Source organism: Lagopus muta, chromosome 14 (genome assembly GCF_023343835.1).
Source record: "Lagopus muta isolate bLagMut1 chromosome 14, bLagMut1 primary, whole genome shotgun sequence".
Lineage (NCBI taxonomy): Eukaryota > Metazoa > Chordata > Aves > Galliformes > Phasianidae > Lagopus > Lagopus muta.
In genome coordinates this window covers 13,962,918-13,990,769 of record NC_064446.1, presented here as the reverse complement: position 1 = coordinate 13,990,769, position 27,852 = coordinate 13,962,918, and the positions used below count along the sequence as shown (strand labels likewise).

At 42.8% G+C, this 27,852-nt stretch overlaps 2 protein-coding genes across 14 annotated transcripts; one reads left to right on the top strand and one right to left on the bottom strand.

Moving 5' to 3' along the window:
- Window positions 1-1,072: 1,072 nt before the first annotated feature.
- HNRNPAB (heterogeneous nuclear ribonucleoprotein A/B) lies at window positions 1,073-27,852 on the top strand. Of its 9 annotated transcripts, none has more exons than XM_048960221.1 (10): window positions 1,073-1,596; window positions 2,428-2,500; window positions 3,769-4,072; window positions 7,138-7,306; window positions 7,398-7,556; window positions 7,965-8,096; window positions 9,661-9,769; window positions 9,863-10,015; window positions 10,092-10,176; window positions 27,422-27,852. In XM_048960221.1, exons 1-9 carry the CDS (start codon window positions 1,480-1,482, stop codon window positions 10,160-10,162), a joined length of 1,287 nt encoding a protein of 428 aa, XP_048816178.1. In that variant the 5' UTR covers window positions 1,073-1,479; the 3' UTR covers window positions 10,163-10,176; window positions 27,422-27,852. The 9 variants fall into 9 exon arrangements, with proteins under 9 accessions (XP_048816178.1, XP_048816179.1, XP_048816177.1 ...); XM_048960222.1 differs by lacking the exon at window positions 27,422-27,852 and adding an exon at window positions 12,273-14,337; XM_048960220.1 differs by lacking the exon at window positions 27,422-27,852 and adding an exon at window positions 10,431-10,756 and having other exon boundaries at window positions 1,075-1,596.
- Window positions 8,063-21,122, bottom strand: PHYKPL (5-phosphohydroxy-L-lysine phospho-lyase). Of its 5 annotated transcripts, none has more exons than XR_007379759.1 (13): window positions 19,471-21,003; window positions 18,470-18,629; window positions 17,817-17,891; window positions 16,979-17,066; window positions 16,774-16,890; window positions 16,561-16,643; window positions 16,046-16,271; window positions 15,645-15,799; window positions 15,034-15,123; window positions 14,696-14,826; window positions 14,246-14,302; window positions 8,944-9,613; window positions 8,063-8,158 (listed from the first exon to the last, which is right to left on the bottom strand). XR_007379759.1 is itself a non-coding variant. In XM_048960217.1 (13 exons), exons 1-12 carry the CDS (start codon window positions 21,066-21,068, stop codon window positions 14,250-14,252), a joined length of 1,356 nt encoding a protein of 451 aa, XP_048816174.1. In that variant the 5' UTR covers window positions 21,069-21,122; the 3' UTR covers window positions 12,896-13,005; window positions 14,246-14,249. The 5 variants fall into 5 exon arrangements, 3 of the variants coding, with proteins under 3 accessions (XP_048816173.1, XP_048816174.1, XP_048816172.1); XR_007379758.1 differs by having other exon boundaries at window positions 8,103-9,045; window positions 9,478-9,613; XM_048960217.1 differs by lacking the exons at window positions 8,063-8,158; window positions 8,944-9,613 and adding exons at window positions 12,896-13,005; window positions 21,010-21,122 and having other exon boundaries at window positions 19,471-19,589.

Genomic DNA, 27,852 nt, shown 5'->3' with positions numbered 1-27,852 from the left:
TGAACTCTGCTATAATTTCTCTCCTCCCTTCCCTTCTAGCTCATAGCTCATTGTGCTAATTGACAAATACAGATATGATTGCCTCATATTACTGTCTCCTTTCAAACTTAAGGTGTTCCCATTGCAATTTACTGTCATGTAATGAGTGTGTGCTAGATAAATGATCTGGCTGAAAACCAACCACTTTTCAGCTGAGTTATTTTACAACTAACTGTGCAAAGGAGTAGGTGGAACTTCACAGCCAGGAATGTGAGTTTTAGATTCAGATTAGTCCAAACTGCTGTGACTTCTGTGAGTCACTGATGTGGCTGGGTATCTTGCACAAGCCCTCCTCATCTCAGTTACTGCTGATATCTTTTTCTCTGATCACAACATATAAATCATTCTCTTCCACTCAGATTTTTTTTTTTTGCGAGTGTATTTTATTTTGTAGACCATCTTTTTATGTCAATTCTCTATGTCTTTCCACATCAAGTATTTTCTGCTCCACACAAAACATTTGGTTTTCAGTTATAAGCCCATACACATATTGATCAAGTTCTATTTACCTTTTGTTCCACAAACAATAGCTCCTACAATGTAAGTCATCTAAAGCAATTGAATTCTACTAAGCCATTTTAAAGTAAAGACTCTCCTGCTCAATTCCATGATTTTGCTTAGGATGCATTCATGTTGAATACCTGTCGAGGCTAGCATAGGCGTCCTGTTCTCTATAAAGCTCCTACTCATCTGTACATGGGCATAGCATGTGCATACTGTATATAGATACTAGACACTTACCCTTTACTTCTTAAATATATATCTCTACCTTATTTCTAGCATAAAATAGAGATAGTAGTGGAAATTGCTTTTTGGAACTGCCAAGCTGAGAGACTGAAATGGGATTGACCAGAAGAAATCAACAGTTGGAAGAGATTACAGATCTGAAGAAAGCATTGTTAAGCACATCCATGCAAGAGCTACAAAAGGAAAGCAGATAGTTCAGCAAAGCAAAAAAAAAAAAAAAAAAAAAAAAAAAAAAAAAAAAAAAAAAGAGAGAGAGAAAGAAAGGAAATGGAAACCTATGGAGAACTGCAAATCTAACAATAAATCATGCAAGTCCTTAGCAAGGCTTGATAAAATACAAAAGAGATATTCAGAGCAATGACTTTTGCAGAGAAATTAATACACTGTATCATTAAAACCACCCAGATTACATCCATCATCTGAACCTAAGCTTAGACAACAGACTTTCATAAACTGCCACCCATTTTGGTCTACTCTTGCTGCTGGTCTATACACTTTTAACTTCAGAGCACACTTCTGCATTCAGCTGCCACAAATATAAAAACCTGCAAGAAAGAAAGTAGTTAGTGAAGCTTAGCAGTACTTATCTTTTCATCCACCCCATTTAAGTCCAGCTGCAGACATCAGTTCAGTCTTAGCTTCCCCCTCTGTGACTTAAGCAAATGCAGGATAATTTCCAATTGAAGCAAGCTGATGGTTCTGTATAAATTAACACATACAGGTGATAGCAGCTTTAGGTACAGATCTGATTACAATCTAAGCCAAGGAAACCTGAAAGAAGCCAACAGAAGATCTCTTGCTGGATGTGGGGTAAGTTTCCTCAAGATGATACAAAGTAGGGAAAAGAACACCTTACAACAACAACAACAACAACAATCTTTGTTTCTAATTATACTTAAAATTTAGTATTAGAAAAAAAACTTTAAAGGCACAGTCTTGTAAAGATAAGTATCTTTACCAGAAAAGAGGTACACAACCTGTTCTACAGAATCACAATTTTCAAGCCTGCTAGTTAGATGCTCTTTCTATCGTTCTTACTGGATGTGACCTCATATAACAGTTTCATAAACTTTACAATTAAGAGATGGTTGTAGAGCTTGCCCACAGTTGCTCATTTAGATCACCTATTTTCAGATTGTCTTAATACTTTTCAAATTGTGAGCAGCAAAACATAAGGGAAAAAAAAATGATGGAAGCAAATATTTATGTCCAAGGATTTAAACTTGAGAATTTGTAAGAAAACCTGTTACAATTCCAGTAAGAAATAGGAAGCAGTTTTGCTTGCATGGAAATCAAAGCAGAATGCTCAGCCTGAACCAGTTAACATGGCTCTCATGTCAAGTACCACAAACAGCAAAGCAACACAGTGGCTTCAAATTCCTGCTTGTGGATCTTTATATGATATGATCTTTACAATACTAAGTATGATATATATACTTTTTGTTCCTCTTAAGATGTCTGACTTATAGATTAAAACTGTTTTTAAGCTGAAAAAAAAAATTAGCTTCTTAATCTGAATGTGCTGCATTGACTTTATTTAGTAAACATCTTTAATGCTCTACCCACATTGTGCTGCATATAAAACCAAATATCCCACAGTGTGTTGTGATTTTAGCAAGGTGCTACTTCGATCTCACACAGGATAGAAGTTGGCCTAAAAGTGGTTTGCTGAAGAACAGCCTGGATCCTGGACTTCATAGCTCGCAGAATAAAGGTAAATAGTGCTGCTTGTCTTCATTACACCATGTGCACTTCCTGAATTGTAGCAATGGTGCAGGTAAGCTGGGCCAGAGGATATATTTGACAGAGGGTGGGACGCTCCATTACATTTACATTTATCACTGCAAAAAGTTAAACTGTTACTTTTAGCACCACCAGCGAAGGGTTTCATGCGTCTGAATTGTTTTAAAGAGGCGGTAGCAATCTTTGGCTCTCCATCTGAAAGCTGAGCTCCGTGCCTTTGCTGCAGACAAATGAGATATTAGGGATGGTACATTGCACAAGAATTTAAAGCACTAACACAAGGAGCGTTGTCTCCTGCCCTCCTCACGCGGGCATTGCCAGTAGAGCCGGTACATCCTTGGGCAAAAAGAGCGCCGGCCCGGGCCCGCTCAGGGCTCCAGCTCCGGGTTATGTAATACCGACTCCAGGTTTCCACCAAGAAAACAAACTCCGGCCTTCTCTGTTGCAAAACCAGCAGAGCTGGAAACATGTAGTAAACCTCTCTCCCTGGAGTGACTGAGTCAGCGCGCACCGCACCTTCACGGAGCGGCGCCAGGAAACGCAGCGGCGCTGCCATAACCGCGACTCACCGGGACGGGAGCGCTTTGCGGCGGACCGTTAGGAGGCTGCTGCGGGCAACAGCCATCGCCTCACGCGGGCGTTGCGCCTCGGGCTGGGCTTCACGCCCGGTCTGTTATCGGGAAGCGCATCGAGAGAATAACGCAGTTGTAAGTGAGCGCGGCAGCCACCCGCACGCCCGCTTCTCCACGGGCGCACGGAGCCGTGGACGCTGAGGTGAGAGGCGCGAAGCCCCCGCACGCGCTTTCCCCCACAACTCGGTCCCGCGGGCCGCCATTCGCCTCACCCCGCGCGCCCCGCCCGCCCAACGCCGCGGAACCAATAGGAGCTCCCGAATCTTACGAGTGACAAAGAGCGACGGCCAGCCAGGAGACGTCTTGTTGCTGTGTGGCCCAGGCTCCGGCGGTATAAAGGCGGCCACGCGTTAAAGCTTCGGGCCGGAGAGTACGTGTCTCGGGGGGAGGAGGAGGTGGCGGCGGGGCCGGTGCGGAGCAGCCGAGCACCGTGGGGGATTTTAATCCGATTCCGGCCGGCCCGGATTTTATCGCGAGCGGCTTTTAAAGTGAGTAGGGGCGGGCGGCGGCACGCGGGGGGAGGGGCGGCAGCGGACCGGATCAGACCGGCCCAGCCCTGCGGGGGGGAGCGGCCTCGCTGACCGCCGGCCCCGTTGGTCTCTTGTAGGCGCCTCACGTCCCTCTCGCCTCTGCGGACGGGGCAGCATGTCCGAAGCGGAGCAGCAGTTGGCGGCCGCCGCCGGCGCCACCCAGAACGGACACGAAGCGGCTGAGAGCTCCGGGGAGCAGCAGCAGGCCGACACCGGCGGGGCCTCGGCGGCTTCGGCGGGCGCGGCGACGGCGGCGGCGGGAACGGCGGGAACAGCGGCGGCGGGAGCCGGTCCTGCGGCGGGGACGGCGGGGGTGGCCGCCAGCCAGAACGGGGCCGAAGGCGACCAGATCAACGCCAGCAAGAACGAGGAGGACGCGGGGTAAGCGGCGGGCGGAAGGCGGGAGCGGGCCGCGCCCCCCCATCCCCGCCTCGGGCGCCATGTGCGGCGGCAGAGCGCGGCCTTGGGCCCGGCGCGGCCTTCGGGCGGGCGGAGCGTCCCGTCGGGCCCGGGCCCCGCGGGGGTGGACGGCGGGCGGCCGCGCGGCGCGGCGCTCGGGCGGGCGGCGGAAGGCGGCCCGCAGCGGCAGCGCTCCCTTTGTTCTGGAGCTGCCTTTTGTTGGCGCCATGTGGTGGCTGGGGGAGGGGCGGCCGCGGGCCCTCGCCGGCTCGCGCTGTAAAATGGAAGGGATTTCCCTCGGCGCGCCTCCCGCCTCGGCCGCTTTAAAGCAGAGGGGAGGAGGGAAGGAGCAGCTCGCTGCCCGCGGTGCTGGCTGCGAACTTAAGGGGCTTCGCGGAGAAATCCCGCCCGTCGGCAGAACGCGAGCGTGCTTTGTGTAGGGCGTGCGACATATCGGGGGTTGGAACCTGACGGTGGCAGTCTTAAGTATTTTGGGAGGAAGGAAGGGAAATGCAGCACGAGCAAAGTGATGTGCGGTGTGATGAAAAAGTAAGAGTGATTTCGGTTTACGTCTTCGCAGCATTGTCAGAATACTGGTTATTAAGAGTGAACTGGTTATTAAGAGTGTTTTCTGGAGGACTCGGGAGTTCTGCTGCGTTTTAGTAGGAACATTCATACATGAAGAGACTAATTTATTCACGATCGCAGTCGATTCTTTTCTTACTTTTTGAATATGCACACTTGGCATGAGAACTACCTGCCTGTTCCTGCAGACTCTTTGTGAGCCTGGCTGCTCACATATTTAATTGGAACTTCCTTTGTTGTCACTGGGCCCGGAGTCGGGAGTCGAGGGTCGTTTGCCTGAGGCTGAACAGAGCTGAAGCTGCAGCAGTGCGATAGATTTCTGTTTATAAGGGAAGGAGTAAGAGTTATACGAGCTTCCTGTAGCCTAGGGCCGGATGTGCCTTTTTTCACAGCATTAAAGGATTGAGGCCTAAACCTGTGTAAGCTGTGTGAATTTTCTTTTTACATCCTTAGTGTGCAGCATTCCCTGAAAAGTGGATGATGTTGTCCCGTTTGTCACACAGGATATGACAAATTTCAAACCCAAACCTGTAAACTGAAGTCTCTAAAGAGAAAGAAACCAAGAATAATTAAAAAAAAAAGCATACTTATTCATAGGGATTGTATTGAGTGAAAGTTTTCAGCCTGTACACAAGACTTGCCCAAGATAGAGTTCAGGACATAGGCAGTAAATACAGTTAGTAGCTGAAAATTGCTTTGATTTGTGTTGGTATTCTGGGGAGGGGAAAAAAGAGATTGCATTAGTAGTGCAATGTCCAGTTTGTGGCTGCTGAAGGGGAAGTGAAATACTAAGAATTGATCTTAATTTCAGAAGCTCTGTGCTGTGGTGTAGAAATATATGTAGATGTTGGGCATACCACTTTAAAAACCAGAAGGCTGTAAATCAGTGTGATATCTACTCCTGTGGTAAGCGATTATTTTAGCACTGGCAATACCTGTGTGCAGTCCCATCCTTAGGGCATGCCTGAGCTGCCTGCAGATGAATTCCTGTCATCCCCCCTTTGAATTTCTCTTGGATCTGTTCTGTAGGAACATCTGGTAAAACCAGGGCATGCTACTGAAAACAACTGTCAGTCTGTTTACGTTTTGCATGGTTGCTTGGTCAGTAAGTGATTTCAATGAGAATGGAGCCATCAAGTTACCTTTTATCTTTATTGAAACGTTTATTAAACTCTGGAAGGCCTTCTCTTTAAGGCCTCTATTTTAAGGGCTGTAAGAAGCACGGATGTGACTTAGGCCTTAAAGACTAAACTGCACTACTTAGTTGGGAATGCAGCTGGATCTGAAAAATTACTGATTTAGCCTGTGAAGGATATGGTTTTCTCCAGTAAAATGAAAAAAGTCAAACAAACAGATCAATCACTTTGCAGATCTTTTTCTCAAGTTGCTACTTGATCCTAAATGGATGCTGGTTTTGGCAGGTTAAAGTTATACATTAACACCAACAGCCAATTTTACTTAGATGTAGGCTAGTTTATAAATTGCTGCTAGCTTCTATTGCCAGATCATGGTTACCTCAGAACAGAGTAGTGACAACTTAAACTGCTTTAGTCTGCAGTTAGGTAAAAAGGCTCGCATGCTTTTAAAAGCTCGGTTTGTTACCTTGGAAACTCTGAAAATAGAAAACAGTTGTGCTATTAATGGTATTATTTAAGTGAGGCATTTGAAAAGTGCCTTGTTGACTGATCTTAGTTTTGTTTAGTTTCAATTCTGTATTGCACTTGAGTAGTTTATAGTTCTTTGTGATACTTTAGAGGTAATCTGTGTGGGAGTGTGGGTAGGGAAGAACTGTGTCGTGGCCTCCCATGAAAGCAAAGACTGGCTTAATATTGTCACACTGATGAAGATGGAACTAGATTCAGGAAGTGAGCAGGAAGAAGTGCACAGTGTATTTGTTAAGGCAGGTCCAAAGTCCCGTCTGTAGGAGACTGTTCTTAGCTGTCCCAGATGTCTCTTAAATATCTCTTAAGTGGTAAGGCTAATATTTTTACATTCATTTCTCCAAATTAAGACAGATCTTAAGTGTTTTGATTTTGGTGCCCTTTTCTAGCCCGAGTGCTTTCACAGCAGTATGTGTGACCTCAGTTCCTTTCAAAAAGGAAAAGGCAGTAATTGATAATCAATACTGCTTCATTGTAAGTAACAAAATGACAGCGGAAGAACAGAAGTTACTGGTGAGAAGCATTTGAAGCAATTTTTCCTGCTTTTTTCACAGGACCTCATAAATTTCAGTGTACTGTAATTCCCTCAAAGAAGAGGGAGGGGAAAAAGAAAAAAATCAAACAAACCCTCGTGTGGCCCTGTAGCGTTAGTTTTTGACAAGATGCAAAAGTGTTTAACCTTCAACAGTTGGACCTGTTCTGACAATGCTGCTGAGGCTTGTGCTGCTGTGAACATCTTCCTGCATGTGCTTTTCGGTAGTACTTCCTGAATCTAAACAGCTGTTCTCTTTGGAATTTCAGGAAAATGTTTGTTGGTGGCCTCAGTTGGGATACAAGCAAAAAAGACTTGAAAGACTACTTCACCAAGTTCGGTGAGGTAACTGACTGTACGATAAAGATGGACCCCAACACAGGGAGATCCAGAGGCTTTGGATTTATACTCTTCAAAGAACCTGGGAGTGTTGAAAAGGTGAGTTTTAAGCTTTGTCCTCAATTTCTCAGATTCTTAAATTAGAGGGAAATTTTCTAGCTTAAGTTAATCTAATTAAATTGCCTTTTAGGTTCTGGAACAGAAAGAACACAGGCTAGATGGACGACTAATTGACCCCAAGAAGGCCATGGCAATGAAAAAGGATCCAGTGAAGAAAATATTTGTTGGTGGACTTAACCCCGAAGCTACAGAAGAGAAAATCAGGGAATACTTTGGCGAGTTTGGAGAGGTGTGTAATGCTATCTAACTGAACACTGAAATGCAGTATAGTTAACAGTTGCTGTTTAGATTACTATAGCTTGCAATTATTAGTAATTTCAGAATGTGTCAAGCCTTTTGTAACTGATCCAGAGGCTTCTTATCTTGAAGCAAGGCAGGCATTGCACTAAATGCTTATGTTGCTAGTTAGATAGCTCATTTGAACTCAAACCATTCTATTTTATGTTAAAATTCTTTTTAAGACTTGTAAAGTTAGTTGAAACCTCTGGTTTGAAAGCTAAGCTTCCTATGGGGAGAACACTGCAACTTTAGTGTTGCTTAATATGTATAGATAAACTTACAGTTTTACTGCACCAAATGCTATGCACTTTATTGTTCTGCTAAAATTTGAGCCTAAGACAGTATTTCATGTCTTTAGATTGAAGCAATTGAACTTCCAATGGATCCAAAGACCAACAAAAGGAGGGGGTTTGTGTTCATCACTTTCAAGGAAGAAGATCCAGTGAAGAAAGTTTTGGAGAAGAAATTCCATAACGTCAGTGGAAGCAAGGTAGAAACTTAGATCTGTGAATCTTTGACCAGGCTGTTAAGCAGAATACCACTGTCTTTACTCTGAAAAAGATTTTGTAAAACTATGATTCCAGAGTACTCAAAATTCAATAAGGATAGCGTGCAATTTGCTGTATTATTTTCTGCTCTGTGTTCAGCCACAGAAGCTGCTAAGGTTCTTTGCCAGTATTTGCGGCTTTAATATTTATTAAGTGCTCTGGGCTTTTATAAGTAAAGGATTTAATTAATATAATTACATATGTATGGAAAAACTGGCTTGTTTATATATCAGTATGGTGGTATAAGCCATCTGAGTAGATTCATGTTCTATTTTTCATCATAAAGTAATTGCATAAATTCAAGGCTTACTGGTGCCTTACGCTGAAGGGCCCCTTGAACCTCATCAGCTGTCTGTGAGAACCACTGTAACAGTGGTGTGAGATGCTCTGGTTGTCTGATGCTGCTTATCTGTGGGAGCAGCTAATACAGGTTAAGGTGTCAAGCTTATGAGGACTGGAGGCAAATGATGTACTGGCTGGAAGGTGTCCCTCTTTTGCTTTGTGCTCAGTGCTAACCATCCATACACTAACTTCAGAGTCCTATCAGAACTTTTCATACAGCCCCACATAATAACTTGCATTGCATGTAGATTAAGACAAGATTACTTTACGCAACACAGAGTAAAGCTTTGATTATTACCTGTTCATTTGGTTGGCCAGACTCTGTAGTTAGCCATAAAGTTCATAAAGAGGCAAAGGATTGGGTGTGAGAAGAACTGAGAAATCATATCATTAAGTCTCGCATCTGTGGCTTGTTTTTATCTTAAGATAATAAAACCAGCACCTTACCTTAAAGCAGGATCCAGTGTGAAGAATTCTAAGCAAAGTTTCCTGAGGTACCATCGCAGGGTGGTGTTCCTCTCACTGCTTCATCTCCAACCATACACAGATCTAGGAAGTAGAAGCTGGCTGATAACTTGAAATAGAGCTTGGGGGCCAGTCCTGGAACTTTTAATTCCAGTTATTTTTAACTTCTCCAATACTACAAATAGTTATGTTTTCAACTGTTGGTTAAGTGTACTTCACAGTCCAACATACTCATAGTACAGGCTGCATGAAGACTGCCAGGAAAACTCATTTGGCTTATTTTTCAGCCTTGTTGGTAGCTCTTCAGTCAGTGCAGCTCAGGTGAAGCAGTTCAGCAGCTTAGTCCTAGAGTTTGTGCAGACTGGGGGACAGCCTTGTAGCCACCCTGCAGGCAGTAGTGGCTATGCTGAGGTGACCTCCCCACTTTCCTGTGAGGAAACTGATGGTGGGGAAGGGGTGGCATAAAGTGCTCTGATAGCAGTAGCTGGCTTGAATGGCAGGTAGTGACTGACTTACCTTGGCCTGAGCAGCATGATAAATCAGATGCTTCTGGATGTGCAGTAATACTGGCTGCGTGACAGGGAGCACAGCATGAACACCTTTGCCTCTAGAATAACCTCTGGCTTTCCTAGGTGGCTAGGTTTGAGCAGTGCTGTTTTAAGACAAGTAAGCACATTCCTCTTTATTCTTTTGTTTCAGTGCGAGATAAAGGTAGCACAGCCAAAAGAAGTATACCAGCAGCAACAGTTCAGTAGTGGTGGAGGAAGAGGTAGCTATGGAGGAAGAGGCAGAGGTGGAAGAGGTGGTGGTAAGTATTGCACACACTACTTTAGTATGGACACATTCAAACTAAGCTGTGTGTACTAAAATGGGATTTTGTGGATGGTTTTCCCTTCTATAGCTCAAAGTCAAAATTGGAATCAAGGTTATGGCAATTACTGGAACCAGGGTTATGGGAATCAAGGATACGGCTATCAGCAAGGTTATGGTGGCTATGGAGGCTATGATTATTCAGGATATGGGTATTATGGATATGGACCAGGCTATGATTACAGTAAGTAAAGAACTGTATTGGGTATAAGCAAGCGTAACTAATTAGCAGTTTAATGCATTTGTTCTCTTGTTCATAGGTCAAGGCAGTGCAAATTATGGGAAGACACCAAGGCGTGGTGGCCATCAGAATAACTACAAGCCATATTGATCAAACTTATTCAGGTATGCAGTGGCATGGTCTCTTTTGGAAAATGACTGCATAGGTTTTGTATACAATGCTGTAGATGGTATTTCAGTTCTGTACCAAATTTAACTTTACAATAAATTTCTATGGCCTGTTAAATGTGCATCTTACTTGGAAGAGCTCCTTGGAAATGTTTTACATGTTTAATACTTACAGATAACTAGTTGTTTAGACAGTGTGGTGTGTAAATTTCAGCCTTGCTGAAGATATTAATTAATGATTTTATTAATAGGTTAAACTGAAACTGATTTTGAGGGTCTGCTTAAAGCTGCAGCTCTGCATCTAGGGACTGCCTCTTGGAGTTAACTATGGACTCTGCATTACTCCAGTTGTACAGAAAGAGATGCATCTTTAGGGAACCAGTGTCACTTTCCACCTTTTTATTTTGTATTGTTTTTGTGTCATACATTTCCTGTAATGGAAGTGTTAATTTTACTGTACTTTTTGGTACCTTTTTGGAATCTAATGTATTGTAAGGTATTTTACATGTGTTCTGATTCACCATGACATGGATATTGAAGCTATCCTAGCTTTTGAAATAAAAAAGGCGTAATCTAGTGTCTCGTGCCATTCTTCAGCTCTATCTTAGTAAAACGGCAGTATGTTTTTCCCAGAACTTAGCTCATGGCAGTACCTTGCTAGATGAAGAGTTGGGCTTGCTGCTTTTAATCTGGAAACTAGAGGGCTGTGTTGGTAGGTAGTTGTGTTGACTTCAGCAGTTAAGTGAGAGCTGAAAACTGCAGTCACTTGTGCCTAGAGGCTATGGAAGAGAGCCTGGGCGGAGATCCCAGCTGTTGGGGCTGCGCTGGTGGCTCAAGTTCTAGACAGGTACAGAGGTAGTTGTACTAACTGCAGTAATGCCTGCAGTGGAAGGCTCTTGTGGGTGGAGGCAAAGGCTTAGGTTTCAGGTAGGGTTTGGCAGGCAAGACAGCCTTGCAGGAGGAGGCTTAAGAGGTATGCAAGAAGCTAGCTGCTCTTCCTTCATGTTTCAGCCTCTTGAGTCAGAGGTTTCTAAAGTTCTTAACAGTATGTACATATGTCTTGAAAGACAGGTTAGACAGACATCAAATTAGGAATGCAAAGCTTCACTTTCTGCAGTCTTACTGTGTATCAAAAACATAGTAAAGAACTTCCACCTGAAGCTGTGGGAGGAAAAACAAGGAAGGTGCATCTAATAATACAACTATTTTTCTAGAGATACTCTTTCCTTTCTATTGATTAGCTTACCACAGTTTTTAAGAAATAACTACTATGTCATTTGCTTGTCTGGTTGCAGAGTAGTCCCTGTCTTAAACTTAAAAATATTCCAAGTAGCAAGTACTGCTGCACAAAGTAAATTTCTAATCTCTGTTAATGTGGTGTTTGGTTTTTTTTTTTGGTTTTTTTTTTTACTTCAAAAGTTGATATTTTTCTTTAACACATGATTTGATCCAACAAACCAGCAGTGGAACCAAATCAAGTAACTACAAAAGGAGAAAACCATGTTGATAGTGATTTTTTACTTCTTTTTTTCCATGAGGAAAGCAGCAATTCATACAGGAATGACAACGTGCTGCTCCCTGCTGGCTGTCCTTGAAATTAAAAACCATAAAGTTAACCTCAGACAAGTCTTACAGACTTTTAAGCTGCACTCTTGAATGTAAAAAAGAGTGAAGCAGATCTTTTAGTTGGGTAGTAGGCACATCAGCTTTATAGTTGATGTGTGTAACAAAGTGCCCAACTTGAAAAATATAAAACTATAAACAGTTGAAACAAGTAATATTTGGAAGGATTACTCTTGAAGATTGGCAAGTGAAGTGCTCTATTCTGTTGCATCTCTTTACTTGTTTTTCTTTTGAATTAAGGGTTAGAATACCTTTCTAGCAGGTGGCTTGCCCACTGAAGGGGGATTTGGACAGTGTTATGCCAGAACCATACTGCTGCTGTATTTCTGTCTAGTTTGTTAGCAGTATCTTATCAACCTGTTACTGGTTCCCTTTGGAAGATGATCCTCAAGTAATGCTTCATTTCAGTGGTTGGACTAGATGATCTTAGAGGTCTTTTCCAACCTTAATGATTCTATGATTCTTTACAGGTGATGTGGCCTCAGGCAGAAATGGGTTACTAGCACTTATATGAAGAGCTTGCTTTCCCTTTCTTGCATGAAAGGTGTGTGATGCAAAGAAAATCTTACTGTCAGGTGAAAGCAAGGGCTTGTACAGAGTTGTTTCTGAAATGGCTGTGACATACTGTTCATTTACTAACTGTACTCAGATATTTTTTGAGGACAGTCTTTCCTAACAACAGCTGTGGGAGCTGTGACTTTGAGCTGTCTGTTCCTCATGAGATGAAGCTCTTTACTTCATCTGCTCATTGGGAGCTTGTTGATTAAAGTGCTAACTAGGAACTCGTCAGCTTGAAACTGCTTCCTGAAACTGATCAGAGGAGCCTGAGAAAAGCATTTCCAGGAATGGAGTTACCACTGGTAGCAGCAGATAACAAAAAAAAAAAAGCCAGTTGGCTCCTCCTAATTTTTAAACAGGCATGACCTGAAAGAGCAGGAGTTTGGAAAACATGGTCTATAGTAGCTACTAGAAAGATGTTGCTTTAAAACCAGTTTTAGATACTCTGTTAAATAAAAGCCAATCCCACATCTGCCACAGTTGAATATTTATTTCTCCTAAAGCTTTCACTTAATAATAAGATAACTGAAAATAACAAAATCAAAGGTTAACTTATCTGGTCTAAGACATACTAACATGAGGATTAAATGTACATTATCACAGTAGAGTAATTTTTCTTAGTTGGTCTTGAAACATGTTTGAAACCTATGGAAAGAAAATAATGTTATGTTTTTCTTACAAAGTATCATAAAGCAAAATCTAATTCATTGCCTCGTTTTCACTTACATGCAATGTAAGTGTTGTACTGTACTTAGTGAGAGGCTTTTTTGCATTCTTGCTTTTCTGTAGAGGAGCATTTTTTTGCTTATTTTAGATTTGCAGATAAGCATATTAAGTTATTAGGTGTCTAAGTTAAACTGATTCTGTGAGTCATCCCTCTGTTCTCAAGAATCCATAGTACTAACAGTTGTATGTCTTTTTTATTAACTTGCTAAATAAAATATTAACACACTTTTCTTGTGCCTGCTATACTGCTATTGCTCTGAACCAGAAACTTGCATTTCCTTAGCTTAGGGCCACAGCACTGTGACTCCAGCATGGCGCTTGAGGCCAAGTGATTACATTCATAGCCCCGTATCTAAAACTTTACTGGTACTTGGTTAAAGACACTTTCAGTTGTCTTCTGGTAGGGAGTTGGTTTAAGGAAGTACCAGGTGTCCCACAGTGTTGTTATCAAGGTGTTAAAGTAGCTTGATGATCTGCAAGCTACAGAAGGAGCTCAACAGATCTTAGAGTTAGGAAGACTTAACAGGTATTTGTCTTACTGGTGCCCCAAACCTGGTAGGCAGAGGGGTAAGCTGATGCTTAATTCATGAAGCAACAGCCACGAGCTTGAAATGATTCTCTGTGATTCAAATAAAGCAGGGGCTGCAGTAGTTTTATGAAGGGCTATAAACAGTACTATCCCTACGAGGTTAAATGGAGGTTCCCAAATAATGGCATGCAAGATGCACAGTTTTGGAGCACATGTTCTTAGGGGCAGTTAGAGGAAGACTTACTGAGAGGTCTGATCCATCTGACTGTAACCAGGCACTGTATGAAGCTACAGCTGCTTCTGCCTGGGGCTAAAGACAGTGAGCAGCTGGCACAAGAGCTGTGACAGCATGAGGCATTTCTGAGATATGTTCGACCTAGCTTGAAAACAAATGACTTCATAACAGTGTTACAGTAGAAGTATCAGACCAATAGAAGGAATAGCAGTGAATTCCAGATGCAGCCAAGCGTAGTGCGTGCTTCTAGACTGCCAAAGAGCTCTGAACTAATTTCAAGTAAAAGCAACTGAGAAAACTTAGTCCTGCTCTACTGCCAGGGTCAGTGCCTGTGAAGCATGTTTAGAAACATCAACTTCTAAACAGTAATATAAAGAGTGAATATAGATAAATACCTGCTTAGGTTGAGCCAATGGATGTTTTCTCCTGGTTCAGATGTTCTTTTTCCATATCTGGAAGGACACCAAGCAACAATTTCACAAACTTGGAGTTGACACAAAGTTTTAGACTAATTTGTTTAACACTGAATGTGCACCAGTTGTACAAAAAGCATCAAATGCATCTAGAAGATGCCTCTCACCAATGAAATTTGCTTAGCTTTGACAGTTGCTGTAAGTGAACACTACCCTCTGCCAGAGCAAAAAAAGGTGTACATGCATCCTTGGAGTAAAAAGTTCTGCTAGAGAACGTGGATTGTTTGGAAGTGAAGGCTAAACTCTCAGTGATTGGCTTTCCTATGTGTTTAGTGTCTGTCATTTTGGCTTTGTTTCAGGACTTCTGAAAAGCAGGTTCAGCTGCTCAGTCCAACAGTGACTGCTATAAGGCATTTTTTTCACCTCTATTACCTGTTAAAAGCTTGTCAATGGTGTCCACTACAAATTTTGCATCCTCCATAGCGAAACACATGGGGGGCTTGAATTTAAGTACGTTTCTTCCTGGCCCATCTGTACTCAGTAGAATATATTCTTCCTTAAGCCTGGGAAGAGTGGTGACAGAATTATTTTCACCTTCTGCACATAGTTCAGAAAACTTCATAAACATCCTAATGGTGACTGTCCAGACAATGCTTTTCAGTGCTGACTGGTGCTAATTTGCTGTACTTCAGCAGCTAATGAATGGCAGGCTGCTTTGAAACTGTATGTTTGTCTAGCACACTGAAAAGCCACGTGACTGTTGCACAAACCTTGTTATTAAATACTCTGCTTCTTCTGTGGCTGGGGTCCTTTTTGCTTGATCTTTAATTAAGTCCACTCCAATGAATAGGCCAGAACCTCTTGGAAAGAAATGTAAGTAGTCAGTCTGTGTCACAAGAAGGAAGTGCAAGTGAACTAAAGGAGTGAGAGATACAGTTAAGTTTTGGTCTCAAAAAAGTCTGAGAATTGGGGATGGTTGTTGGCTACTGTTAAAAAAAAAAGTAAAAAAAAAAAAAAAGTATAGCAATCTTGCAGAAATATGGTAGTATGGTATGGGCTTGTCCTGTGCTGTCATTCTGAGTATTCTGTAACACTTACAAATTGTGTTATTTGTGCACTAAACTATTGTTTAAACTTCTGTCTTGACAACTGATAGATCAGAAGTGTTATACTGGCCTAGAGTGGCAAAGTTTATCAGACTTTTGATCAGCTCAAGTATGGTTTAATCCAATGGACAGTAGGCTGCTGGTTTTTGTTTTTCTTTTTGCTAATGCCCCAGCTCTGAACAGTTTCATAGAAATACAGTTTTCTTAAACTTGGTGATGTTAAACTAAACAAACCAAACAAAAAGCAGCTAAAAATGTAAATAAGGCATTGATACCTGACATCACCAATGATGGGGTGCTTGATTTTTTGCTCCACGAGTAGCTTCATCAAGAAGTTGCCAACTTCTGTGGCATGAACCTGAAGCTGTTCCTTCTCTATCACATCCAGAACAGCTAATCCAATGGCACATGAAACAGGGTTTCCTCCAAACTGAGTTCAGGAAAGAAACGTGCAGTCTTGTCAATGAAAGCACAGCCTCAGTGATAACATGAGCACACTAAGATTTATGTCTGATAGTCAGTAATTAGAAAGTCAGGTACCAGAAAGATGCAATTAATATAAGCAGTAAGTGTGTGGGAGATAAGATTAATTAAAAACAAACGCCATGGTTCTCATTTTAGCACTGACTCCTGTTTTTAAAAAACAAAACACAAACTGTGGTCAGTTTTTACTTACTGTGTTGAAATACTCGACTCCTGTGGCTGCAAATGCTTCTGCGATTTCTTTTGTTGTTGCTACGCAGGCAATAGGGTGCCCATTACCTATAGGTTTCCCCATAGTGACTATGTCAGGTATAAACTCTTCTCCCTGAAGCTGGAATGCCCAAAAGTGCTTGCCAACCCTGCCAAAGCCGACCTGAATTTCATCAGCAACAAATACACCTCCTGCCTTGTGCACGTGCCTGTAACATAACAGTGATTATATGTTAGGAAGGGAGTAAACGTATCTTCTGTTTTGCAACATACAGAATAATTTGCAAACTTGTTGAAAACAAATTTTGTGAAGGAAAACTTCTATACCAATGTTTAAAAAGAGGCCATGGCCCCACCAGGATTATCTAATGTAAAAGCATTCATCTTTCCTATGCATCTAAAGCTATAAGCCACAGGAGACAGGAATTCTCCTGTCATCTGTATGTAGGACAGATTTTATGTTTTGCAAGTGAAGATAATGAATGCCTGACTACTTACTCTGCAACTTTGTGGAAGTAGCCTTCTGGTGGGATGATCTGACCACCGACGCTTGGCAGAGATTCAGCAAAAAACGCAGCAATCTGAAACATATGGACTGCGTAATGACTGAACACAACAGAGACGTGTGGAAGTTGTATGAACAGTCAGCATTGACAAGCACCTGTACTGATCTCTTATGCGAGACAAAAGGTCAAAGAAATCACTTCTTACCTTTCTGCCTTTCTTATGTGCTTGCTTAATAATATTTTCTACTTCATTAGCATAGGCTGTTGCTGGATCTTCATGGTCCTCTCTGTATAGTCCCCTGTATGTGTCTGGAACAGGAGCCTATGCAAAGGAACAGCATTCTGTGTTCGGTAAATCATAAATAAGTCTTCATTTAATTTAATCAGTCGTTACAGGCTGAAGTACATACCACGTGGACCCATTCCTTCTGTCCTTCTAGATTTCTGAATTTATATGGGCTTATGTCAATCAGGGATGTCAGATGTCCATGGTAAGCACTTAAAAAACAATCAGCAGAACTAAATAGTAATTTCCTCATTATCAAGAGTTCTTTAGGCTTAACAGTACTGACATCTAAAGAGTAGATGAGTTATATCACCTGGTAGGAATACACTTACTTGTGAGAACAGCTGTAGGATTTCTAAGGGATGTAGGCAGACAGCAATCCTTAGCACTGGTTTTCCAGAGCCAGCAAGTAGAATTACAACAGTGTAAATCACAGATAGCATTAAAAGACTGCAGGAGTCGATGTTTCTGGCCTGCTTCTGAATATTCTCCAACAATGGAATTTTCAGTTTCTCTGGACATCCTGCTCTAATATTTGCCCACCTTTATGGCAGAAGAGCATTTTCCTGTCTCATCAGAATTCTTCAGGTTTCTCTGTCTGTCTGCTGTCCCTTTTTCCTGTCACTGTGCAGCTTCAGACCTGGCTTTGTGGGTTTTGTGTATGTGTGTGTGTGCCTCCTAAGAATAAACAAACTCAAGTTTTTGAAACCTCAAATCTAGAGTTTCCCCTCCTGTAAATGACAGGAAAGTGCTGGCTTTGTTTCAGCATGGCAAAGCCTGTCCTGTGCTGGAGAGCCCCAGCTGAATGCAGTCAGTACTTTAGAAGTGGTTTCACAAATACTGAGCAGAGGAAAATTCTCTCAACTTCTTAACTACATTCTTCCTACAGTAACAAGTGCTCGGACCACAGATATAAACTGAGCCTTGTAATCTACAGTAGATAAAATTGCCAACATACTTACTGGTCTAGAACTATAACGTCCTCATGCTTTGTAAACTGTCGTGCCAGTCTTAGGGCAAGATCATTAGCCTCAGATCTGTAATTGAAAAAACTGGTGTTTAATTGCAGATACCCGAGGTTTGAAACTTGCAGAGAACACAGAACTAGATGCAAGGTACTGTCAGAGCCCTGAGTAATCAGCAATGCTCTGCACTCATTAGGTAGAACTGCTTAACAGAGTAGAATCCACCCTTAAAAAGCTGGATTGCAGACACTATGTGGAAGCAGTTTCCTTTTCATTTTAATGCGTAGGTTGCTTGGGAATACAGGAGCTTCCCATAAGTAGAAATGTGCATTGTAACACTGAATTTTGAAAACATGTCAGACCAGAAACAAATACAGTAAACCTTTATGTTAATGTAGTCCAAGGCCTTAGAATAAAAAGCTGTACAAATAAAGCACTAGCTCAGTTTTCTGACAGAGAGCTTGGTGAGTACAAACTTGAGATCTGCTGATATTCTAAACGATCACAGTTTCTTCATAATCAAACATCTTCAATTCCTTTCATTATTTTTTTTTAATATAGTCATCACTCCAGAGCATGCAGCTGGCTGCTGTACTTGTCTGTACACAACCAGGGCAAAAACAGTAGCGATTCTGATACAGCTGACTTACCCAGAATTCAAGAAATAAAAGGTGCACAACTTCTCAGGCAGCTTTTCTGAAAGTCTCTCTGCATAATCAGTCAAGTTGTCATGAAGATAACGAGAATTTGTATTTAGCAATTGGTTTTGTTCATGGGCTGCTTTTACTACATCGGGGTGACAATGTCCAACTGAGAGAGAGGGGAGAGAGGTTTGAGAGTTCTTTGTTATGCACGGTGTCTTTTAGCAGGCACATAACGCCTTTGTGCTTATGTTTCTCCTAGCAGTACAGAGCTACTGTCAGTGTTGTTTGTATTTGATCAGTTAGGCATTAATGGTGTTATCAGCATAGGACAACACTGGTATGCTTTGAAAGCTCTCCTGGAAAACTTCCATTGTTCAGAAAGGTTTAAATTGGTTGTTGTATTTCAAGGCTGGTGGTTAAATACTGCAAGTCGATATACTGAAACAAACAGCATCTAATTTTATACTTTGAATTTAGACATTTGAATAGCTATATTTACAGATAAGTTTTACCATCAAATAATTATATATTGTCAATATATATTATCATCACATATTGACAGTAATATATGGTATGACTGTCAGCCCTGACCAGCAATTTCAAGTACCGTAAGAAACAGCTACTTCATAAAACACCAATACTGCACCACACTGGGCTGTGGTCCTTCAGTAGCACCCTTAGTGACATCTGTGAGTACAACAAACTGTCCTTTGTTAGTTTTACAGTCAGATCCTTGACCTGAATTTTCTCGCACAGAGCTCTGTGAAGTTTAGATAGGGACTTTTCTGTGAAGGTAGAACAGGAAGCAAGTCTGGAAAGCACCATGTTGATGCAGCAATCCAAACATGAGCAGAAGTTTCTCAAACTATAGGCTCAGTAAAAGTTTCTTCCGCTTCTCCAATTAAACAACCACTTCCCCCCACACCATGGAACAGTGGTAAAGAGTACTGATTGTTCCTTGCTCTGCTTAGTAAAACATGGTATTGAACAACAGAACTTGAACTTACCATGAGCAACGTTGTTTATGCAGTCAAGGTATTGTCTTCCATTCTCATCATACATGTACTGGCCTCTTGCCTTTACAATCTTCAGCGGATCATTAGGATAAAACAGTCTGCAAGAAGAGCTGTGTAAAGCATCAGAAAGCAAAATAAGCCTTAGTGAAGTCCCCCAGTCATCTAGTAATATTCTCAGTGTAGTTAATAAAGAGAAAGACATCATCCTCCTGGCCCCTAAAAGCACAGCTTAGGATGGAGAAAAGAACAGTCTGTGCTCTGACTCGATAGCCAAGTTTCGTTAGGCTTGCAGGCACAAAACCCCATTCCTGAACAAAAAATCCTTCACTGGCAATCCCCAACCACAGCACACAGACAGGACTTGGTTCTGAAGTTTCATCTAAAACTACAGTTCCTTGGTGTCTATGCTGGCTGCCCTCCCTGTTTTTTAAACTATTTGTGCCTGTCTCTCATTAATCACTTTTATTATACTCCTGGTATTCTTGCTGAAGGCACAGCGCAGCTGATTCTTACATCTGTACAGAGCTTCACTAACGCTAACAAAAGCCTTGAGTAATTTATTTAAAAGTAATTTATAAATAGTAATTTATTTAAAAGTCTGGGCAACGTATCTGCCAAAGGAGAGCTGCAGGATATCATTGATACTGAAGGACAGTGCCAACCTGTAATACCTCATTTAATAAGCATTGCTTAGAAAAGTAGAAGGGACATAACACTGTATACTGAGAAATATCAATTAATTAAAAGAGTTGGTTAAAATAAGACAGTAGTTCACTGTCCGTCCCCTACAGGAATCCTACACCGTCCGTATGCACTGGCAGTAGGATGTCAGAACAGGTTTGTCAGTAAAATCACGCTGACAGTTCAGCCTGTGCTAAAAAAGTAGTAATGAGGCTGGGCTGGATCCCCAGGAACAGAGCAAATGAGTTACAACAGGGCGGTATCTTCGGCTCAGCGCGGCCAGCACAGATCTGGTTGCAGCACTGACCCCAGCCTGCTTTCTGTCGGCACGAGGCTGTACGGATGGAGGTAGCCTTCCTTTCCAAATATGTAACATTCCTGCGGTCAGACAGAAATGCTCTTGCTGCCGTTCCTGGTAGCATTCTCCAGAACCAAGAATTTTTAAAATCGTTTGGAACAAAGCGAGTCATTGAAAGCCTGGAGATGAGTCTTGTGCTTAGTTCTAGTGTGTTAATTCTGACGTTTTCAGCTCGGACAGGTGGGCTCTCGCTCTGTGTCAGCAGCACCAGGAGCCGCTCGGCAGCCGCGTGGTTTGCTCGCTCAGAGCCAAGCGGCCAAAGATCGCTTTGTAAGCAGTTCTGAGCTCCAACAGCCGCGCCGTGCCATCCGTGTTTTGAGGGCTCTCGATGCCTTGTTTCATAACCTTCCTTAAACGCTAATTATACGAGTAAAGCCCAGGCTCCGCTCGCTCTCAGCACCGTCTCTCTCCCGAAGTTACAATTCAGAGCAGGGAGCGCTCGCAGCCCCGCTCTGCGCCCCGCTCTCGGTACGGACGCTGCCGGCACTTACCCGATGATCCGCCGCCGTAAGGACAGCGTCTCCTGGCGAGAGCGCTGCGCTCGCCTCATGGCCGCCGAGTCCGCGGCCCGGCCCAGGCGGGAGGAGCCCGCTTAGGGCGGCATCCCGCCCGCCCGCCCCGCCGCCGCTCCCCCTGCGGGCCGCCGGCCGGCACTGCGCTCCGTGCCGCAAGGCGATGCTGCGGCCCCGGCCCCGGCCGCTCCCGAGCCCGCCCTCGGCGGCACCGAGGGGAGCGGCGTAACTCACCCGTGCCTCGGCCTGCCCTCCGTCTGCTGGGCTGGGCTCCTCTAGGAGCGGGAGTGGTGACTTCACCCCGCGTGTCCTGTTCACTCTGGGAGGTTCTACCAGCGCACGGTGCTGGCAGCAGCACACGAGGCTCAGAGTGATTTGTGAGGGTAGCTTAGGGGTTAGAGCTGCTGTGTTTAACACACCGCGCTCCTTAAGCGAAAGTAAAACAAACCTCTTGTATGGTTGAGCTCCTGTGTCTGCTCCCCTGCAGCTGCCCCAGAGGCAGCGGATGGGATAAAAGCCAAGCGCTGCCCTCAGGTGAGAGGAGATGGTCCTGGTCATGTTGGGATGGAATTCCCTAAAGAAAAACAGAGATAAGAACCAGAAGGGACGGACACATGTTTGGCACTCCGCTGCTGTAGGTGCTGTATCCCCAGCAGAGCCGTTGGCATTTTCCACTCTAAAAGATACCAGATTTCTATTTTTTAATTTCAAGTATGTGTTTGTATTCATTTGTTTTAAACTGACAACAACTGAGAGGACTCAGACCGTATGACTACATACCCAGCAGACCAGAATTATTTTCAGTTGCAATTTTTACTTGGTAAAGACAGGAACAGTTTAAGTTCTGTGTTAATATAGGGAATCCCAAACCAAATTGCCATAGATTTAGAACTAACTGAGCTTCAGTGGTAAAACTCAGATGTTGCATAAGTCAATTTTGAACTGCTGAAATGAACTGAAAGACAGTAGAAGAAATATGAATAATGGCCATTAATCTTTATTTGAACTCTTGTCTGGTTAAGATACTTTGCAGCTATTTATAATAACAACCGGAACATTTACAGTTTGCTTATTCTTGGTTACAAATGCAGAGTTCATTGTACATATTCACACAATTGTAAAAGCAACCTGTACAGAGAGACCATTTCTAAACACTAAGTCTTTGCTTTTATTACAGAAAGCACAAGGAAATGTTTTTGGAGGTCTCGAGCTGATGTGCTGTTCATTGCAGCTTTAAGCTAGAAATACATACTGCAGGACTAATTAATAACCATTTTAACATGTTAAAACAATGGATACGAAATACTGTCAATTAATGCCTTCATTTTTAAAAGTTGTTCCCCAAAGCAGTGAGTAAATAGAACACTCTTCATAGCATACACAATTAAAAATTACAACTGTTGCAAATAGAAATGTTACTCACTTTTTTTTTTTAATATTTATATGTATATATATATATATATATTTTAAAAGTGGTACATTTTACAGAGGCTTCCTCAGCTTTGCATACGATACCACGTAAATACAGCCACACAAACCACTGCTCAGGGTGCTTAGCGTGGACACGTGTGCTGCACACAGCCCTGGCAGCTCCAACAGCTGCCCCGAAGCAATGCAGCCATTCCCGTAAATAAGGCTTGCATAACTTGGGAGAGGATTAAGCCTTATCAGCATAATTTCAAACGGGTACAGATAAAACTCATATTGCATACATTTCTCTCAATTGCGTTATAAATAAATCAGATTTTCAGTTAGGTTTTCATACCAGCAGCTACAGTTTCTCTACTTGTATCATTTCAGAAATGGCACCTAAATGCTAGAGGACAGACCAGTGTTAAAAGATCTGTATGTCCAAAGCAACGTAACGTGGCAGAGCTGGTGGCTTTCAGTTCTGACTGGTTGAATATTTGTCATATTGAGCATTTTGTTTTCAGTAAGATACCAAAGAAGAACGCTAAATAGCAATGCAGGAGTTGCTCTGTTATGAAATTGCCTATACCGTGGCATTCCATGTATGAAACTGCCCAGCAAACACAACAGGACTCCAGCTCCTTTTCTAACTAATGGCAATTTACCATCTCTTCTGCCTATTTTGGAAATTCAGTGGGTACCTGCAAAACCAGGTCCTACCTTTATTTCATAGCAGAGAAGCAGATTTGAAAAGCACCCCCTTCATAAACTCATGTAAAATGCACTTTTACAAATTAAACGTACAATTCAAAAGAACATAAAAACCCACACGTTCCTGGGTACACAGAACTGTACTTCAGATACTTGGGACATTTCCATTTTAATCTTCATTAACAGCCACGTTACATAAGAAGCCACACACAGACACACAAGTTCACTGTGTCTGTTCCATGAAACAGCAACTGAGGACTCCTACCACAGCTTAGCGAACCGGGATTAATTGTGCTAAGACATAGGAAAACCGCAAATGTTAACGTATTTCTTATTCTGCTCTGCTGTCAATAATGCCACTTCTTATGCATTGAAAACTCATGTTTCCCAGCTCCCCTGCAGTTTTCCCCCAAGCCCTCTGCAGCAGTATAGAGTCCTAAGGTCTATCAAGGCCGTCTCCCATTCATTTCCAAGTGTCAGGTTTTCAGCACTTGCTTTAGCTGCAGCTTACGCAACAGTCAACCCTTCTGGTGTGCCATCTGATGAATGAAAGCATGGGAAAGCTGCAGTGGTTCACTCGAGAACATGAGAAGCAATGTTAAGTTCACAGGTACAAACTATATACTTACTGGTTCGCTTCAGTACGTTATTTTTTTTCTCCCCCAGCTGTTATGAACAAGCCTAAATGCTGTTCCGTAAGATTGCTGAGCTCAGTATATGCCACATTGATTGTCTCACTGAAGTATCTTAGGCCTCTTCAAATCTCATCAAAATACTTCATCTCACTTTACAGTCTACCTGGTTAAGCCTGGCTATACAACCAAACACACCAACAAGTACATGATGAGTCAACCTGAGGGCCTGCAGTGAGGCCAAGTACAGTACAGGGCCTTTCCTGCACCCTGAGGATGGTGGGACCAAATCTGTGCCTGGCTGTGGACCCAAACCTATCCTGGTTCAGCCACTTACATACAGTATTAATTCAAGAAAAGCAGCCTGGGGACACTTTATTTTTAATCATGGAATTGTTACTAATATTTTTGCATATATTCATACAAATCTATTGTCTGTAAAGAAAGTAATTCAGAGCTTTCAGTCTAAAAGTTTAGAATGGAAACTTGGCTGGCAACATCCTTTTATTTGCATAACGCTTCAAATTAATTATCTGGGCAACAATTGGATTAAAAAGAAAACGACTGTGTTTCCCAAGAGGAAATACAAGAATTGGGAAACATACGAAAGTTTCTGTCTAAGCACTCCTGCTTTGCGCTGGTTGATTCGAACCTCAGCTGGCAAAGGTTTGTCTGTGCCTATGTATGCAGCCAGTTATGGAGCAGGGCTGTCATTTCTGGGGTAGGGATGGTTTCCCATCATAGCACCGAATTTGTTTCTGTTCAAAAAAGATGGCCTCTAGAGGGCAGCATGAAATCAGCATTCAATGCCCAGGAAAGCCATGCTCCCACATGCCTTTATGGTGAATTCACAGGATGCATTTATTGAGAGCAAGGATGGCTGCTTACCACTACAGTAAATCTGAGATTTTTCTGGTATTTTAGCATTGTAATTAAATTAGGTGTTACAGCTGGCTAAATTCTTTCATTCTGGCCCCCAGACCAGCAGACAGGCTGTCCTACATGAAAGCTCATAAAGAAACATGCTTCCTGGGCACTGGGTAACTATAACCATCAGAAACACCAGCCTAGCATCCCGGGTCGTTGTCCATGGAATACATTTTATCATTGCATAAGCTGCTTTAAGCCACTGAAACCTCACGTACATTTTGCTGGCTTGTTAATTTCAAACGCATAATGTAGGAAATGACAGAAGATTAAAAAAAACCAACTCAGTTAAGTACTTTAGGTTTTCTAAAAAAGAAAACACATTAGGAAGTCTGTTATCATTATAAGAAACATTCCTATTTTAAAATACGCAGGAGAAAAATCTGTATGAAAAGAAACTCATTGCCATTATATATACAGCAAGAATTAGAAGCAGAGTATACAACCAAGCCTTCCCCGTGACAATAAAACCAAGTATATGGCCTTTTTGGTTTTTTTTTTTTTTTCTTTTTTCTTCTTAAGCTAAAATCCCAGTGCATTGGGTCTTGGAAACAGTTTCAGTTTGGAGTCAGACTGGATTTTATCTACCACCTGTTTCACAGCCCAGAGAAATAACACTGGTGAACTAACTGGCCCAGCCTGCAATTAGATCAGCTGCAGAACTCTAATTAACCCCCTCTGCCCCTCCACTCAGGCTCACACCACGACAAGGGCACTGCTGGAGCTGCCAGCACACTCCTGGCACCAGACCGGACCTACAAACAGGGGCATTTTTGACCACCAAAATGCAGACACAGCTGAGCTCTGGGCACTTGGCCACACTCACAGCAACACCGTTCCTGGAGCACAGACAGACCTCACAGCTGCATGTCCTGTTCCTGGGAGCAGGCAGACAGCATTATCTGGGCCTAATGGGAATCACCACACTTCTAAAGTCAGTTACATCGGACCACTAAATGTTCTGTAAACTAGAAAACTGGGATAAACGCGAGTTTGGCTTGGCTTAATTTCCCCCAAGACAAAGAACTTCAAGCGTTTTAACCCAAATATTTGTTCACCGATGAATCCACAAAGCTCACACACCAGCCACTGCACTGATTGAGATAAATCAATTGCTCAGTCACACTGACCTACATTTCATCACGTCAATCATCTTTATTGCTACTGACATCTAGTGGCAGCACTTAGCTGCATTTTGGATTTCCTGTAAAGATTTCTTACCTTCTCTCAAGCCAGAAAAAAGGGAGAATTCCTGGGGGAGAAATGCACTGTGCTCTGTGAGTGGCTGAGATCATTCCTGAGTTTGGACTGAGACCGCTAACACTGCCCAAAAGTAAAATTCATCTTTGTGAGCTGTTTGCATATTCTGTGTTCTAAAGAGACCTACGTAAACATTTTCATATGGAAAGAGAAAATAATCAACTGATCTGGCATGAATCTGCTGAGCAAAGCACATCCTTTTTTAACTCTTCCCAATAAGATCATGACCGCCCTGAAACAACTCTTCGTTTAACAACCTCCCCTAAATGTGTGTGCATGGGAAGCACATGGATCTAAATGCATTTCCTCTTAGACTGTGCACAGTCAGTGCAAAAGAACAGTTACTCTAATATGGTTTTTGAGTTTGTGCTGCACGATGGACGAGAAACACTGAGCTCAGAACGCACAGGCTAAGCACAGCAGTCACTGTGCAGGACCAGGAAGGACGAGAAATACAGGTTACAACTGCAGCCCCTGGCAGTATTTGTGCCTGGAGATCTGTGCCATGCCCTGTGCCCTGAAGCTCTGCTTGCCCCAGGTTTCAGCTGCTTTGGTGATGGTTGGGACTGCCTGGGACCAGCAGACCTGTAACTAACCCCCTACTGGTTAGTTCCTCAAAGCTGGTGAGGATAGGTGCCACATATTGCAGGACTTGCCCCTGCCAGCACTTCCCATGGAAATGCAAGCAATAGCACACCCAGAGAAGCTGCTTTGCACAGGCTGCTGGTCTAGACACATGCAGTATATCTGATGCATCCTGAGCCACCAGACTTGCTGCTTGTGCATAGGTGGACCTGCTTTGTACGTGCAGGATGCACCATATTCAGCGTGCAGCACAAACCCAGCAGAGGGCCTTAACCTGGGGATTTTCAAACATTACCTCTGCAGTGTCTGTCAGCCGAGGTGGCAGCACTGATGGGTATGGATCAGCCACAGCCCCGTGCTAGGATGCTGCTTCCAGCCTTCCTCCTGGGCTGACACGGGAACATTACGAGGGGATGGGGAGGAAAAACCCCTGTGAAGAAGTTCAGTGGCTTTAAAAATAGCTCTCCTGCTCTGCTGAGAGCAAATGGCGTGGGTTCTATGGCACCAGGCTCTGTGTTGGGAGGGGGAAGGCGGCCATACACAGCGGTTAGAGCAATAGGTAAAGCACTGTTCTGGTATTCTGTATCAATGTTTTGCAGGCCTGGCAGTGGTCACAGTTGATGCCTACAAGCACTGGATATTCCACAAGTTGAAGACGGAATACTGACTTGTTTACCTGAAGATAATAGGACTTCGGGGGTATTTCCTCAGAGAAAATATAAATTTTAATATAATTTCATAAGCTTTGGAGGTTAGCTTGTCTTGTAGCTTCAGTGATATCAAACTTCTTTGAGTAGGAGCTAGATAGAAAGCTGTTTAGTTTTTGCCAGCATATGTAAAACAAGACTTTTCTATCTGCATTGTAGATTGTTTGTGGACACTTCCAGATTCTTGTGCTTTCTGCAGTCATTCTGGGGACTGAACTCTCATTGATATCGATAGAGGTTCCATGAACAGGACATCTGCAGGATACCGAGTAGAAGCCCACAGTGTGGTTTGGAGTAGTGAACTGCTTTAGTTTGGAGATGACTGGGGGAGATGGGAAGAGCAACTGTACATTAAGGGAACAATGACAGATCTTCCCAGTGACATCAATGAGAGATTTGCCTTCGACCTTCCACAGAAGAATTAGCTTTAATTTGGGACAGCAAAGGGGTTTTTCAAAAGCATTAAAAGCCAGTGGGAGCTCTTTCAGCAGCTCCTTTCGCCTTTAAAAACCCTCACACCAAAAGTAATAGCTAACGTCATAAAATGGAAGTAAATAAAATGCATTTTCATTGCTGTTTGAGTTACATAA